The sequence below is a fragment of the Thunnus albacares genome, chromosome 17, assembly GCF_914725855.1.
Source record: "Thunnus albacares chromosome 17, fThuAlb1.1, whole genome shotgun sequence".
Lineage (NCBI taxonomy): Eukaryota > Metazoa > Chordata > Actinopteri > Scombriformes > Scombridae > Thunnus > Thunnus albacares.
Window position 1 is genome coordinate 17,560,642 of NC_058122.1, and position 17,487 is coordinate 17,578,128.

At 41.2% G+C, this 17,487-nt stretch overlaps 3 protein-coding genes across 3 annotated transcripts; 1 reads left to right on the forward strand and 2 right to left on the reverse strand.

Moving 5' to 3' along the window:
• Positions 1-539: 539 nt before the first annotated feature.
• LOC122967338 (RING finger protein 222) lies at positions 540-2,236 on the reverse strand. The gene has a single exon (XM_044331929.1). The coding sequence runs from the start codon at positions 1,752-1,754 to the stop codon at positions 1,128-1,130; it is 627 nt and encodes a 208-aa protein (XP_044187864.1). The 5' UTR covers positions 1,755-2,236; the 3' UTR covers positions 540-1,127.
• Positions 2,237-2,671: 435 nt separating this feature from the next.
• Positions 2,672-11,972, forward strand: ndel1b (nudE neurodevelopment protein 1-like 1b). The gene is made up of 9 exons (XM_044331839.1): positions 2,672-2,832; positions 5,577-5,673; positions 7,754-7,907; positions 8,682-8,830; positions 9,104-9,240; positions 9,360-9,527; positions 9,612-9,703; positions 9,891-10,036; positions 10,206-11,972. The coding sequence occupies exons 2-9, from the start codon at positions 5,588-5,590 to the stop codon at positions 10,294-10,296; spliced, it is 1,023 nt and encodes a 340-aa protein (XP_044187774.1). The 5' UTR covers positions 2,672-2,832; positions 5,577-5,587; the 3' UTR covers positions 10,297-11,972.
• A 195-nt stretch (positions 11,973-12,167) lies between these two features.
• LOC122967198 (medium-chain acyl-CoA ligase ACSF2, mitochondrial-like) lies at positions 12,168-17,487 on the reverse strand. The gene is made up of 16 exons (XM_044331722.1): positions 17,248-17,487; positions 16,268-16,463; positions 15,439-15,567; positions 15,120-15,173; positions 14,818-14,936; positions 14,496-14,658; positions 14,289-14,384; positions 14,056-14,207; positions 13,892-13,983; positions 13,710-13,786; positions 13,506-13,613; positions 13,272-13,423; positions 13,033-13,174; positions 12,728-12,838; positions 12,562-12,630; positions 12,168-12,447 (listed from the first exon to the last, which is right to left on the reverse strand). The coding sequence occupies exons 1-16, from the start codon at positions 17,367-17,369 to the stop codon at positions 12,397-12,399; spliced, it is 1,833 nt and encodes a 610-aa protein (XP_044187657.1). The 5' UTR covers positions 17,370-17,487; the 3' UTR covers positions 12,168-12,396.

The following is a 17,487-nucleotide window of genomic DNA, read 5'->3' on the forward strand; positions in this document are numbered from 1 at the left end:
ACCATTCTAGTCTATCTCCTTCAGACTGCCATGGGTGCATCAATTATTTCTTACTGAATGTTTTCAAGGTGGCTCTGTTTACACGGTCTTTATGCACATTCATGAGAGAAAGTGCACGCGCTGTTCACAATGTCAATGAGGGGTCTAACTCCTTCCAACCAACCACATATTAAACATGTGTTCCATTTTATCAGCATGTGTAGAATTAAAGTCTGAAATGATAATTGCATGCCTTTTTTGAAAAAAAAAAAAGTAGGAGTCATCTCTTCTTGTGATGTAAGGAGGACAGATCTGTCAACATGATCTCCTGACTGGTTTGTTAACATGGTCTCACTGTTCCCTCTCACTAAACCAAGTTTGTGTCTTAGCCTACTGCCGAAATGTAACCCCTCCCTTTTCTCCTGTGGACATATGCATGATGTTGTAGCTAAGGTTTATAGCTTTTGCCCACAAAGTTATTGTCTGCTGCTTGGAAACAGTGTCTCTAACAACAGGGTAACACAACAATGAACTGCTTTAACAGCAGTTGGATGGGTGAAATGGTTTTTATTGCACTTTTTTTCTCACAAACTTTTTTTGAATTGTTGAAATAGTGAAATGTCTTTAAAATGTCCACACTGGTTGGATTTTCCCACTTTGAAATTCTTAAAATTTGTCTGCGTTTTTTCCTCTCATAAAACAGGTAAAACATGTCACAGGCAGGAATGCAAAACAAAAGACTCGGCTGTCAAGGATTTCTCAACCTTGACTTTACTGTAGACTGTTGCTTGGCAATGCATATAAAGGACACCAGCATGCCTATAAACTCTGACTTTTCCTTAAAATCAGGGAAGGAAATTGCACATCTGATCATGTCGTAAAACCATGTTGGAGACATGAATGATGAAAGATGAATATTATTAATAGATTAACGAAATTGTACATTTGTTGTGGATTGATGGTACACTGAAATAGTCCAGATTACTTTGATTAGTAAGACAAAGCTACTTCACACAATCCATTGCATGACTGGTGGATAGGCTGCTTGACTGTGTTGAAGTTGGATATATCTTTCAAAGATTTTCCATCAAATGTCTCTTCACCATCCTCTCTTGGCACTTTATAATCCAGACTTCTATATCATTGTGCTATGCCAACAAAATCCAGGGTAAGGTTGCAGCCACCAGGGCGAGTAGAGTAAATGCTGACAGCAAAACAAGCAGGCATCGCGCAGTTGTGCAAACCCTGCGCACTCGCCTGCGCCGGGGTTGAACCACAGTCATCACAACGTCGAACGCATCATTTTCAGCCATGGGTCGCCCTTCAGCGCTTATGATGAAGATCTGAGATGTATTGTGGCTGGGGCTGATCAACCTCTGTCGACGGGCTCGCTCAGAGACCCCCCTAAAGCATCGAGCGATCCAATTAACGCTCCTCGGTAAACTGTCCCTGGAGGCGCGCCGTGCGCTCTGGAGCTGTCCCAGTGGCAGAGGGAGAGGCACCTCCAGAGTCTGCCCCTCATTTGAATCCTTGTCCGCCGTGGGGGTCACCAGCGCTTCCTTTTGTTTCTTGATGAATGTAAGATGTCGGCAGATAGGGCAAATGATAGTGTCTCTTATGTTCCCATCCCTGTTGACGCTGACCAGCGTTTTGACCAGGCAGTCGTGGCAGAATACATGTCCGCAGCTCAGAGTCCTTTCAGTGCCCGACAGACACTCATAGCACACCGGACACTCTCGTGCGTCCTCCTGCTTATCTTCCTTGTAAAATGCCATAGAAGAAAAAAAAATTGAATGATCGCCTAACAAAATAATTTAGAAGTAGACTCCTTGGTAAATGAGTTCTTTTTCCCTAAGCGCATGCCTTTCTTTACTTTTGGCTGTGGGTGGAGGCGAGAGCGGCACCTTGTAAAACAGGGCCTGCCACCTGTGGCTGCAGTGACTTGACTGATTGGGTCCCCTGAACGCATTATTGGCAGTTCAAGTGGCCTAGCAGGTTCACATGACATGCTCTTCAAATGAGGCACATATTCTTTAAAGACTGTCAAGATTAGCACACCTGACTAATTTGTAGGCTAATGTTTTTCAAAGCTGCAGCTTAATGTACTGACGACAAAGTAGCCTAATAATAATTTCAAAAGTGTTATAGGCCTATATTTCTTAGGTTTTGGTTCAGTGTCTTCTCTTAATTTCTTAAATTTCTTATGTGGCAATTAGCTTCTATTATAATATATTCTGTTGCCAATGTCCATCTCCAACTGTAAACCTATATACTGAAAATTTAGTGGAGAATTTAGTGGTGAAAACATTTAAGAAACCAAAAGACACCATCTCTGCACAGTTCACCGCTAATATTGGCCAAAAAGGCTATAACAGCAAAAACATATCATAGACAGAACATAAATTAATTAATTAATAAACTATAAGCCTATTGGATACCATCAGCACAAATGTAAAACCATTTAAGGTATGAAATGTTTTTTCTTGATGTTCCCATGTCCATGTGTGGTGGTTTATTGTCTGGTAGCCACATGCCACCTTGTGGTCACTGCAGTGAAAACTATGCAATCTACAGCCAAAGGAAGGTGCGGCTGATTGCAATGGATCTGATCTTATTGTAGCCCCGCCCAGTTCTGATGATAATGCGAATGACGTCAGCACGTACGTACATGTCGGGATTTACGTCGGTTCCGGGAGACGCGTTGGCAATTTCCTAAACACAGCTCGTACACTAGTATCCTCCGAGGCCAGGGAGAGAGGTGTATGTGTGTGTGTGTCTGTGTTAGATGTGACGCCGGCTGGAAGGCGACCTGCTGATTCAGAAAACAGTTGGAAACCGGTTTCAAATGAGCAGGTACTGAACCTTACATTGAAAATGTTTCGTCATGATGTGTTTAATGTTTGACCTGTTCGTGCAATGAGCCGTCGTGCTCTGCCGCGGCTGCTGTGTGATGACAGCTCGACCTCGGTTTAAATGTCGAGAGCTTTCCTCTTTGATTTTTTTGGCTCCCATGCTACATTGACTATACAGTTCACGTTTTGAGTCTTTGTGTGTGGCACTCTCTATTATCTTTAAACAGCTACTGTTACAGCTACTGTTTGGCATTAACCTCTACATATTGACAGCAGCGTTTAAATTAAGCTAACGTTAGCTACCTAAATAACACCCTGTCACTGTTCAGTTAAATCTGGCCTGACAAATGTTGAGAAATGAAATTTTCAGGGCTGCTTCAGTTTTTTATATCTTTTAAAATGTGTGCGTTGTCTATAAATTACATATTTTTTGTAATTTTTAATGCTTTAAAGGCTGCTAGTGTTGATTTTTGTTGTTCACTTTCATAACTTTCACAAACAGTATTATTATACTGAATCTCCTCTGTAATATAAGAGACCAAGATATGGGCCCAGGTTAAGGGAGCATTACCACCACACCCTGTAAAGATGCAGGTCTGATTATTATTAATATTGGAGCAAATCAATAAGGCTGCCAAGAGGCTACCTCACCCCTCTGTCAGGCCCCAGTATAAAAAAATGTGACTACATCAGTGTCCGCACTTGAACTCTTAGTAAGCACCTCGTCATCTGCAGCAAAAGAGGATGTAGAGACAATAATGTGGAAGAGGAAACTCTCTCTTCACTATCTTTGCCTGGCTGTAATTTCCAGATGGCTCCACAGTTAGTGAAGTGTCACCATCACCATGTCGGCCCACTATGGCTCCTGCCTGTCCTGGTATTGTTACAACAGACAAATAGTTCCAGGGGTCAAGCTGACACCACTCCAAAGGATGCTGAAATGAGAGATAACAGGAGTTGTCATTTGTTCTGGCAGAGTCTCAGCACTTGACCTGTTACATGATATAGCGTAACCCTTCTCTCCATCTCATTTTAAGTCATGTATTATGTTACAAGTACAGTGCCAGTCTGTCCTCATCTGTCCTGAATATGTAAAATATCTTTGGTAGAAATATCAGAACAGCATGAACGTCTATTAACCCATTTGATTTACGTGTCTTGTCAGTGGGCTGATAAACAGCTGTGTCTTTTTTTGTGAGTGGTGTTTCTCCTGTTTTGGTGAATCACCATAGAAACAAAACTCTCTTGTTTCCTGTCGCCCATGCCTTTTGGTGACCTACAGGGGATCAATAGAGAGCATCAGATCTCATTCAGGCCATTCAGCATCACAGCATATCAAGATCTGCTATGTTTGCTAGATTACCTGGAAATTAAGGTCTCTGTATATAATCAGAGGAAATATTTTGAGGTTTTTCTCTGAGAAGATTCAATGTCAATATGTTACATCAATAGGAGCTAGGGATCATTTCCCTTTCTCCACCCTTACAGTATTTTGGTCTCCAGTTTCCCTCGTGATTTCCTAAACAGTGGACAGACACGTGAGGGGCCTGTAGCGAGTAAATTCTTGATGACGCCATGTCTGAGGAATGTTTCAAGGGAAGAGCAGGCGATCCTGCCTCTGGCTCCATATCCCTCTGAGTCTGAACCGTCTTCTTCTTGGCTAGACAAATAACATCGTCGCTGAGGCCCACATTGAGCTGGTGAAATCAAAATATAATAATAGTGGCTTCAGTAACATATGCTGCTTTACTTCCTTATTTATGTAACCACATATTTACACGGACAGTTTAACAATAATCAAACTAAAGACTTAGATGTATGACCATAACTGCCTAAAACTGAGTGTAGTTTGTTTGACCCTTAGTCCAGCTATTGCTTCCTTTGCTACCTTCACTGGCTGTCCGACCTGTCTGCAGGAAATCCTTAAAAGCTCTGGGCACATTATGAATATTCCTGGAGCTACAGCAATGGGAGTGCTGTGGGCTGCAGCTGTATTTCCTCCCACACATAGAACACACACAGCGGCTTTTTGCAGATGTGTGTAATTATTTCTTAAAATCTGGCTAGTAGGTCCACATTGATCAGAGCGAGGCAGAGTGTAATAGCTCACCAGAAAAGAGGAACAACCGCCTAGTAAAGTGTTTATACTGCAAATAAGGTGGAAGATGGAACAACTTTTAACTCGGCTGTTTTATCAAAACTTCAGAACAAGGCTGGAACAGACAGCTTTGATCTGTCTTTCATTAGCCGTACTTAATGAACATGGGGTGCTGATAATGAATAAGTTATGTTGATGTCACATGAGTTGAGCTGTAAGGGGGTTAGAAATTGAATGAGGAGGAGGAGGCCCACTTTTACAGGCCACTAGGCACATATCATTGAGGCTGTTGAGTCATAGAAAGAACTCAATCAGTTTATCAAGCTTCAGCTTCTGAAGCGGAGGGCGATTTTCCCCATCAGAGGCTATGGCTGCAGTCACTGATTCACAAGTAACTAAATATGACATGACCTCAGAGCTGCAGGCCAACATGGCCGGGTCGATCTCACTTTTTAATCTTGATTTGTCTGGTGGTTCAGATTTGTGATAAGAAGGGAATGCACTACGCCTGATTCTACATGCCAAAAGATAGAAATACTGAAAGTGTTGCACCATGTATGAGTCACCTACAAGTTTATCATGGTTTCTTTTTTTACTTTACTTTGGCCTACTTTAAACCTCATTCAATGTGTTTCCTTCATTTTCAGTGTGCCCTGAAATGGACACAGAGATGATTCCCAAATTTTCGTCAAAGGATGAAGAAGTTGACTACTGGAAGTCCCAAGCCCTGAAATATAAGAAAAGGTAGGATTCAATTATCATATGACAAGATAACATGTCTGAATTTATTTGCTGTGGCAGCTGACCTGTATGACATAACCTGTTTACTCATGTTTAACATATTAACATCAGTTAATGACACACTAGATATTCTGCTTCATACTCAGCTTTTTGTACATGGAGAATATAACTGTTTGCTTACTAAGCTTGTTCTTATACATTGGGTTATGTAACAATGTGTCATAGTGTATTTTATGATCTTGCAAAAACCTTGAACCAAATACCAGATTGCAGCAGTATCCATAGATTCCCCCATTAGATAAACACACTGAAAAAACACTCAAAACTCTGAACTCGGAAAACTTTGTTTAAAAAGTTGTAGACACTCACTCTTACGTAACAGGCAAACGCTGAGTTGCTGAATTTGTGGTTTTGTCTGTAGTTATGAAAGAGGTGGTTACACAATTATTTTCACATTAAATTCAACCAAATCTTTGTGACATATTTGCGGATACTTCTCTGTTCAAAGTTTCAACACGGAAGGCTTCCCTCTCCTGTGTTTAGCCATATAAGGCAAATGACCAGACAAGCTTTTTGAAATCTGTACCCACAAACAGCTGTGGCTTACTCGGGGAGGAAATGACTACATCTTTGACTTCTTTAAGGGAAACCACAACTGATGTCGGGATAGGCAGTGGTTGTACTTGTGAGGGTCCTGTAAATCTTAGTTGAGCTAGGGTCCTCTGTATTTTCTATTTCTGGTGTTGGGGCCCCGGCCCCTCTCTCAGAGGAAGAGTGAAACTTCGCACAGAGGGTTAAAATCCCGGTGGTTTTCCAAGAAATTCCTGCTGTGGGTACACAAGTGGAAAAAACATCAACCCATGGAAAAATAGAGCCCAGTACATGGTAAGCCGTGGCTTGCCTCACACATGTTTTGGTGTGTACGTTTTCTCAGGATCACTGATACAGTGAACCATTCACAGTCACAGCATGCTGGATTTTATTAGTTATCTATTGAAAGTTATCTCTTTAAAGAGATATTTTTAAACTTACCTTTTTTATGTTTTTTCATGATTAGATTACGTGGACATCATACAGTTTATGATCATCACTAAAAGACTGAATAATGTGAAATGCTCTTTTGTTTTCACACATTAAAAGCTCATTTTCACACATTAAGTGTTATTTCATGCTTTTCTACTCCCTGAATAGAAAACTGATGGTAATTTTAAACCATGAAAAGCTGTAATGGTGAGGGAGGACTGTTAAACAGGGGAGTTATAGGGTCCAGCGTGCTGATGAGGCAGGCCTTGCAGCGTTGGTATGTGTGGAACGACTCGGCACAACAACTGATTCATGGATTCCAGTGCTGTGTAGAGCCACTGTGAGGCCATTATCCCAGCACAAGTCAGCTGATCACACAACGGTGTTAACCACAGTGTCATCATGTGTGTGCACCCTTGACCTGTGGAAAACGAGGGTCTGTTGAGATTACTTAAATTGAGAGATTACTACCATAGATGTCCGTTTTCCCTCCTATTCTACATTAACATGATTACTCAGATCCACATACACATGTCAGAACTCGGTACCAGTTTTTACATGCTTCCTGTTTTTGAGCCCATATCCTCATCCTGTTTCTGTGCTTTCTCATTTTTCTCTCTTCACCCCTGACCTTCAACCTCTTCCACAGCTGAGGACACATGACAGCAGGCCTGTTTTTCTGAGCTACTTCTGAACCACCTACTGTCACAGTTCAGCTGTCTGTTTAGAGCTGTATATTTAGAATGCTTAACTCGACAATGCTGAGCCTCACACTGTTTCCTGTTTGGCAGAGGCTGGATTGAAGGTTAAAAATCTACAAATATCTGACTGGCTTTTCATGCAGGTTTATTTCTGACCATGGGGGATAAAGCTACTAGAACATGCCAGAGCCTGGCTCATCTTACAGGACAAAAGCCAGGCAGTTTTCTAGAGCTCTGGCCCGGGGTCATTCAGCCAGTCAGCTCCACAGAGCTGAATGGTGGACAGTGAACAGGGTAGCCGGTAATTGACAATGATTGTTTCTGTCTCTCCCCACTGTGTGTGTGTTTGTACCATCCAGCTGCCATGACGCCCAGGAGGAGCTGCAGGAGTTCCAGGAAGGGAGCCGAGAGCTGGAAGCTGAGTTGGAGGCACAGCTCGGCCAGGCTGAACACCGCCTACGAGACCTGCAAAGCGAGAATGAGAGGCTGAAGAACGAGATGTCCAACCTCAAGGTAACTAGGCCTGGTGACTTGCCATGTAGGTTTGGGTTGCTTGGTCTGAGGGTTATACCACTAATTGTGATTACCTAAGACCTTATCTGATCCTGAGGACAAAGTCCAATGTCTCATATGTATGTTGGGTGTTGCTCGTAGGTAATCCTCCAGCACTCCTTAATTGGATGTCAGGATAAAGAGGAAGAAAATAGAAAACTGGGAGGACAAGTCTGGTTCTTAATCACAGCAAGCATGAACAGTAGTCTGATTTTTTTCAGTGCACTTCTTTGATGATCGTGTCCTATTAAGTAAACATTCAGGATTTTACTGTAGCCACTGTGTACAAGACAGAAGAGTATTGTTATTTTTCACATGGCCCAACATGCAAGTTTGCTTGTTGTAGCTAATGTGTAAATGATCAAAAGGGATCATGAATGGTGCTTTCCTGTCTTTATGCCTTAGGGGCCACTAACTGTATCTGAAGTACCTTGTGGCAAATGGACCTCAGGGCCTCCCCCAGGGAACAAAGAGGCTCTTTTAAAAGGCCCTTTGAAAATGAAATAATTTGGAAGGACATCTTGGCTAGCTGTCTTATGATTCTTCCGGTTTCTCCTGCTGTTGCAAATAACTGTTTTATTGTACATGAAATGGCAAATGGTACTTTCACACTGCATGCCTCACCAAAATAAAATTAAAACAGATTTTTTTTTTCTAGAACAATAGGTCTCTTTGATGTCCTTGTTTCTCTACATTCATTCCTTTCTCCTCTTCACTCTATCCATCACTTATCAGGAGAAGCTGGAGCAACAGTATGCCCAGAGTTATAAACAGATATCTATGCTCGAGGATGACCTGGGCCAGACGCGCAGCATCAAGGAGCAGCTCCACAAATACGTCCGGGAGCTCGAGCAGGCCAACGATGACCTGGAGAGAGCCAAAAGGTCCGACTGATATTTTGGTCGATATACCCAAAACATACAGTACAATCAAAAGCACAACAACTTTCATTCTACCATTTTTAAATGAGACTAGAGCTCACAGTAGATGTTTGCATTCCTTTGATTTATAAGGCATATCTGCGCTCAAGGATAAGATGAGTAACTGTTATTGTCAAGATAAAATTTTACCTCAAGCATTTGCGATTGATTTTTTTTTGGTGATAGTAATCAACATAAAATATATTAACAGTTGTTTTCCTCTACCTCTGTGTGCAGGGCAACAATAGTGTCTCTTGAGGACTTTGAGGGCCGTTTGAACCAGGCCATTGAGAGAAATGCCTTCCTGGAGAGCGAGCTAGATGAGAAGGAATCTCTTCTTGTATCTGTGCAGCGGCTGAAAGATGAAGCACGAGGTATGACAGAAACAAAGCACAGAATAACTAAAAAAAAAAATGCTGTTTTTCAGGAAGTATTTCATCAGTGTAAGCGTTGGTGGATGAGTATGTCATGAGTTTGACTCTGTCCTCTGCAGACCTCAGACAAGAGCTGGCAGTACGGGAGAGAACTACAGACAGGATGTCAGCACCCAGCTCACCCACCTTAGACATTGATAAGATGGATTCAGCAGTGCAGGCGTCTTTATCTCTCCCAGCCACACCTGTAGGGAAGAGCATAGAGCACCCGTTCATCAGCCCAAAAGGTCAGGATTAATGTCACTCTTATTTGCACACTAGAGATGGGAAATCCACTTATATGTGAACTAACACTGGCTTGTGTCCTCCAGCATTAACCAACGGCTGTGGCAACTCATCCCTCACTCCTTCTGCTAGAATCTCAGCTCTCAACATTGTTGGTGATCTTCTCAGAAAAGTCGGGGTAGGTATTATTCCTTTTAACCAAATACATTTACTCCTTTTGTGTCTTTAAAACTCAACAACAGTGCCTCAAAATGCTGAGTAGGTTGCAGAACACTGAGGAACAATGTGTCCTGATTCCACAGGACAAACAGAAAAATGTTTATGATGAGGCTAAATACAGATTGTATTTCCTGCTTTGTCACTAGGCTTTGGAGTCCAAACTCGCCGCCTGTAGGAACTTTGCCAAAGACCAAGCAGCAAGAAAAAACTACACCACTGACAATGGCACACTCATCAACAGCAACGCCACCAAGTTCTCTCACACTCTGCATACCACGTACTTTGACAAAACGTGAGTCTAGGCATATAGTTTTGTTCTTCCCTTGCCACGTTTTCCTCTTACTCGGTATAACAAACAGATGTGCATAAAAAGGGACACCACAGCCAAATGTGCAGAAAATAATCAGTGTATTATACCTGGTGTTACCGTGTTTTCTAATATTGTGCATGTGGAACTGCAGGACTGTTAATGGATTGGACCCCAGCTCCTTGACCTCCATGGCATCATCCAGAGCCGTGTCTCCACCAGGCATGCTGCCTCTGAGTGTGTGAGGCGCCCCCACGTCATACACACCTCTACTAAAACAACTATCCACCCAACACAAAGTGGGAACACAGAGGACACTTGAAAGACCATTACATTGTGTGTGTGTGTGTGTGTGTGTGTGTGTTTGTGTGAAAGAGAGAGAGAGAGAGTGAGAGGACGTTTGAAAGGAACATATGCGTGTGTTTGCCTGGGAGTGTGCATTTTTGAACTTGATGTGTGCAAGAGAGGCTCGACTATACGATTATTATGCCTCCAGATTGCAGCTCTAAATGCATTTGTGAGTAGGTGCACAGTCATCTGTGCATATGCTCCTACCACATACTTGCATGTGCCTAAAGCTGTGCTGTATCGTGCTTGTATGAGTGTCATCGCAAACGTGTTGCTCTTCTAGAAGTCGACTTTTGAAGTGGCAAAGTTATACAAGTCCCACTGTTCATCTGAGAGCTACTATCCCTGACAAAAGGTCCTTAACAGACCTCAGCTTCCTCTGAACCTTCTTTTTCTTCTGTACTTTCACTTTAATTGCACAGTTTAACTAATTTCAATTCAGAATGTATTACATTTAAAAAGGGATATGTTCATATTAACTAATTTATCTCACAGTATGCTTTAAAATGCAACATTTCCTGTTTGCTATTTTTTCGCATGTGTGCATACGTAATGTGGGGTTGGAGAGGTATGGCTGGACCCCATATTTACAAGAATGACTGAAGTGAATGTTGATCGTTCAAAGCCATGTAGCCATAGCGCAGCCGTTCCTCTTGTTACTGGCTACTAGCTGTAATTCATTTGGAAGTAGTCTCCATGTTAAAGCTTGGATATATCAGCTGGTTCTGTCCTCTGGGGTTAAACCTGCACTTAAACAAATAGCTCCTCACAGGTGTCGAGTGTTTGGATATCCATGGACTTTTCGAGGGAACAGTTTTGCCTTTTTTAAATGTTAAATGTTGTTTTTTTTTTTTTAAGTCTTGTGACAGGCTCATTTACCTCATTCTGATATGTTGGCATTTATTCACAGTTGATTCATAATATGAGAGAGAGAGTGAATCTGGGTCTACAAAACTCTAACCAACACAAAAGGATGAACACAGGAGAACAAAACAGTAAAAGCTGAAATAAGGATCCATTTTGAGACTGTCTGTAACTGGTAACTTTGGCTGGTGTATGTAAATTTATGGTCTGCTGAGGCCTTTGTGTCAAGCAGCACATTTTGCTAATTATTGTTATTGTGTGACTCTTGGATTTTTAGCTGGTTTGGTATTGGCTCTGCATCCATTTTACATCCCAAAATTGTGTCTGAATCCATTTTGCCCACGTATCGCTCCCTGTCACAGATCTTTGCTCATTCTTCAGTGTCTCTTATTTGACATACAGGAGCATAATTTGATGCATTTAGTATTCATTGTTATTTAATTATATAAGATGTTATTTTGGGCACTATGAGAGCCTGTTACTAAAATGTGTTCGACAGTCAGTGTACATAACTTGTAAGGATGGTAATTTTGCTTACCACATTTGTACATATTGACATTTGGCATTATAAGGTCCTATTTATTTCAGAATCCGTATGGCATGTGTTCAAATAATGAGTTTTGCTATCATACAGTGGTTAAAGCCATTGTATTATGATACCAAATTGTTTGTCAAAATTGTTTAAGTAAATAAAGATTGAGATGACAAATATGCTGTGTAGTCTCTTACATGAACTGCTGATGATATAGTTTGACTTTTTTTTTTTTTTTCTTTCAGTCAAATCTCATGGCCTTCATCGGTGGATGGAGTTTACTCCATGTTAATGTCTAAACTAGAAAATTTTTAAGAAGTGGAATTTTTGGTCAAACTATTCTAAGGTCAATAATGACTCTTCAAACCCAAAGATGATAGAGGGTCACTTTATTTTTATGTAAACATTTACACAAAGTTATAAGGAGTGAAGTATTTGTTTTGTCATACATCTGAAGTAAAAGAAAAGTGCAGACGATTCAGCAGCCGATCAGTTATATTGTCCCATTTCAGCTCTTGGTAAAGAAATCTTTACTTTCCACTGCTCAGGTTCTGGCTTTCCTAGTACAGTAGGTGCATTTAAAATCCATCATTCCACAAAATTAAAGGCCCAATTTCTTCTCCATTGCTTCCTTTAATTTGTTCTTCTTGATCTAGAAAAAGACAAAATAGCAGCCATCTCAGTTCCAGTTTACATTAATCAAACATAAGTCATAACAGTCATGTCGATAGTTTAGATATATTGGTGTTGAGCAGAATTATCCTACCTTTCCAGATGCAGTCAGGGGGTAGCTGTCTACAAAGATCACATAGTGAGGGATCTTGAAGTGAGAAATCTAGGAAAAAAATAAAATAAAAGTCAGTTCACACAAACTGCTCTCTGAGTTTGGGTATGTTGAGCTTTTGGACATTTTCTCTGTCACCTATTCTCACCTGGCCTTTGCAGAATGCTTTTATCTCCTCTGCACTGGAGGTTTGGCCCTCCTTCAGCCTGATGCAGGCACACACCTGCTCACCAAGCCTCTCATCTTTCACTCCAACCACCTGGGAAACAGACAGAAATAGAACATCTAGAATGAAGATTTACCACTGCAGCTCATTAATATGCCATGAATTACTGTGTATTCTCATGAAATGCATGTATTTTACAACAAAGGTTCAGGTTGCCTCCTTTCTGACAACTGCTTTGAGACACCTTATAAGTGTCTTTGCTGCCCTCCAGTGGCTCTGAGTCTCACCTGCACCTCCTGCACTTTGGGATGTGTGAAGAGAAACTGCTCTATCTCAGCAGGGTAGATGTTCTCCCCTCCTCGGATGATCATGTCTTTTATACGTCCTTCAATGCGACAGTATCCCAAATTGTTCAGACTGGCTGTGTCCCTGTGTACAGAAAAATCACACAACATGCATTATGTGTACATCAATCCCTGCCCTCCCTACCTATCTACCTATACACATAGTGCATACAGTATCTTACCCAGTCCTGTACCAGCGGTCTTGGGAGACAGCCTCTCTGGTTTTGTCAGGATCATCCCAGTACCCATGCATCACACAACTGCCTCTGATCATCAGCTCTCCTGAGGCCCCCAAAGGGACCATCTCCCCTGTAGCGGGCTCAACCACTTTAGCCTACAGTAACACAGTCAAACTTTAAATCAAAGTGTTGTCATGGTGACATGTAGACAAAGCTGGTATGAAAAATAAGGCATACTTCAGTGTGGGGCATGATACATCCAACAGTATTTATCTTCAGCTCCTCAATGTCTTGTGGGAATCCCAAAAATGTAATAGGGCTATTCTCAGTGGTTCCGTAACATATCTGTAAAAACATTATAATTTTATTTGCTGTAGAATCTAATAATATATTTCTTAGTACAGCATTATTTGTAAAGGCAAAGGATATATAACTGCTCACCGTTATCTCTTTCATATTCATGTTTGTTTTCAGTTTTCTTATAATCTCAGCAGGGCACGGAGAACCTCCCATGATCCCTACAGCACAACAACACAAAGACAGGGATGCCTCAAATACTGACTAAACACTGCACCAAGTTCAGTACAATATATTTATTATATTTTAGTCTTAAATATTCTCACCAGCTTCAACTGATGACATATCATACTTGTGTAACTCCTGTTGGTTAACCATGTCGGTGAACATTGTGGGAGTGCCGTACACGATATTGCACCTCAAATAAAAAAAGATCCAGTCAATTAAAGTGCATAATATTGTATATTTGAAACTCATTTTGGTGCCCTACTTTTCATTCTGAATGGCTTCTAGGTTGGCTCGGCTGTCATAGCCAATGGAAGGGAAGACCAGTGTGATGCCATGCACTGCCATACTCATTCCTCCAAGCACAGAGCCGAAGCAGTGGTACATAGGTACAGGTACACACACCCGTACCTGAGGCTGACAGGAATATGAAAAAATAAGATTACCTTAATTTTACTGGTTTGTTTTCTTTAAATCAAGAGAGAAAGATGGACTTACTCTCAATCCATAACCCATTCGGAGACCCAGGAAGTAGGCATTATTTACAATATTGTGGTGAGAAAGAGTGGCTCCCTTTGGACTCCCAGTAGTCCCCTGGAACAAATAAACAAGCAACATGACTCGATCTGAATCAACATTGCATCATAATGCCACTAAAAGTAATAGAATGTGTGCCAATGTGACAGGTGCAATACTGAAGGTTACTGATGTGAACTGAATGTTGATGGGTTCATCAAACGACATCTTGCTCTGCAGGTCCATCAGTTCTTTGTGGTGCCGACTCTCCCCTGCTTGAATCACATCCTCTACATGGAGCATCCCTGGCTGTCTGCTATCTGTTACAATCACCATGCGCAGGTCTGGCACCCTGGCAGGCAGAAAATAGGATCTTTATATCCTATCCAAAAAGCGTGAGTTGTGTGTCCTTTAAGCAATAATTACTGCCTCTTACTCTCATAATAGAGGAAAAACATGTATAATCAGAGTATTATCTGAAAATTTGATATTTTAGATGGCTCAGTCATACCTGGAGCTCTTGATGGCGCCCACTGGTGTGGTGTCGATCTCTGGGCAGATCTCTCTCAGCATCTCACAGAAGTTTTGGGTTTTAAAGCGGGTAGGGCAGACCACTGCTTTACACTGGACCTGCACATGATATATTAGTTTTGTTGACTATATAGTTTTTCATGTGTGTGTGTAAGGATTATTTTTCTATGTTATCCTCAGCCACCAGTTGTCTAGATTGATATGCTTTTTGGATTTTACTTTAGTTCTGTTGTACAGTTCAGTTATGCAAGTTGACTAATGCACTGTGGCCCCAAGTCTCACCTTCTTTAGAGTGAACTCCACTTCCTTCACCTGATAGGCCGGGTTCAGTGACACCTACAAGGACAGTGTAAAGTCAACACCATTTATCCTAACCACATAGTTGTCATATGGCCTTACACACCATATTACATCATGCTGCATGGAGATTTCTATCATAAGGTAAATATAAGGGTTCGATGTCCTGCTCACTGACACTAGCCAGCTGGTTGGTTGCACAGGTGCTTAGATCCATCCAGTCGGCCAACTGTCTGTTTAACCAGTCCTACTGCACGTGTAATTTTAAGGTTGAACACCAAATAACATGAGCTTCTTAACTAACCAGTATAATTCCAGCCTTGGCTGAAGCAAACTGGAAAAGGATCCATTCATATGTGTTGGGTCCCCAAACTCCCAGTCGTTCACCTCGCTTCAGGCCCAGAGCAAGGAGACCTGCAGCCACCTTGTCAACCTGCACCAAAATGAACATCACCAAAACATTAAACAATCCTCATCTCCAGTAGTATAAATCATGGCATTCTACAATATAACTTTCTAGCTTTTTCGTTCTATCATTAGAGCTAGAAAGATATTTTTTCCACTGTATAATTCCAATGATTTAGAGAAGCTTGTTAATAATTTCTGCTAAAGAGAACGTTATGTCCAGGCATACCACACATGATTTCACCAGGTGTCAAAGGGTAAAACTAATGTATTACCCTACACAGCTAAAAGTCCCCTGTGGGACACAACTGAGGAGCAACATTTTACAAGCAAGTTGTTTGTTCAAAGGTCTAAGTTTCAGTTTTGCAAATGTTTTATGGGGAAGGAAGTGTGCTCAACACATTTGTCAGACCTCAAGGATACACAGTTTTGTTTGTTTACAAGAAAACTCCACATGGCATCTTTAACGCTGAAATGGAAAGTACAAGCTGGTTCATTTTGGCAGTGATTTGATCTCACTAATTAGCTCCCACCCTTTGTCTCTTGAAATAGGAAACTGCAGTGTTTGGTTAAAAAATTAAAAACCTAGAGACTCTTGACTCTCAGCCACAGTATATACTGTATTCTATCTAAAATCATTTCAGTTTTCCTGGACAAGAGTTAAAGGGTTGATAGATCCTTGAAAGCTTGTGAAAGCAGAAACTAAAGGCTCAAAATTGGAGACTCACATCTTGCTGAAACTGTGCAAAGGTTTTCCGAACACCGTCCTGCAGGAAGGCCACAGCCTCACGGTCAGGCCAGCGCTGGGCAGCAGAGTCCAGGCTCTGACCTACAGTCATGGGGAGCAGAGAGAAGGAGGAGGTGCCGTGGACGTAGCTGCTGGTCAGAAATGGTTTGTGAGGAGGACTGTCCACATGGAGTGACCTGGAATACAGAGAACAATATTCAGCTAAATGTAGTTCTGTTAAATATAGTACATGAGCATTCTCATTTACTGCAGCTTTAAAGATTTTGAAGATAATTCCCATTGATAATTCACAATTACTCTGTGTCACAGAATATGTGAGGCCGGTGAACCTGAAATAAGACTTAAGGATAAGAGATAAAAACATCCACCATGCCAAGACAATCAGGCTCACTCCCAGTCTTAATGGCCAAGAAAAATCAGAGATTAAGCTGACTAATGCTAGCAAAAACATGATTTTGAAAAGCCATTGTTTGCATGCATTGAAAAACATGAACCTTAAAGCCAAAAAATTACATGGAAAAACACTGAGTTCAAATTATTGACAGACAGAATAGTCATAGTTAGCCATTGAATTAATGTGCACTAAAATGACCTGGCGACTGCTTTTTAAAATTCTTTGAAGTATGTTTTTTTGTCAGCTAGAATTTCAGAACTTTTTTGCAGTTTAATAATCATAATCATTGATAAATAACTCAAATATTGTTGTTACTGGGAGTTAATAACTATCCACTATCCAATTTTCTGGCCATTAATGATCAATGGTAAATGGTCACTTTGGAAAACCACTACAAAGACCATAGTTTTGGAAGATGTTATCTCTATAAATCCATTCTTTAAGCTTCTTAATCATTGCTGGAGAGCATCAGTAAATACTAACATTCCAACATACAGCAAATGACAAATGCATTTATTTGTATAGAATTCCCACAGGCCTTTGAGGGTCCCAAAACATAAACTTACCGACACCACTGGAGCCAACTTGTGCTGCATGATTTCCATGTCTTGCTGCGTTGAAGTCCATCCACAGATCTGAGACTGTGAACACAGGACCTTAGCCATGAGGAAGAAATCAATGCTGACATTGGTCTGCAGAATAACACAGTCAATCTGTTTCAACTGGATCTAAATATAATCTGAATATACAGTACTTGGTTAGACGATACTGAGTCTGAACAGGCCCAGAGTGGGAAAATATGTGGT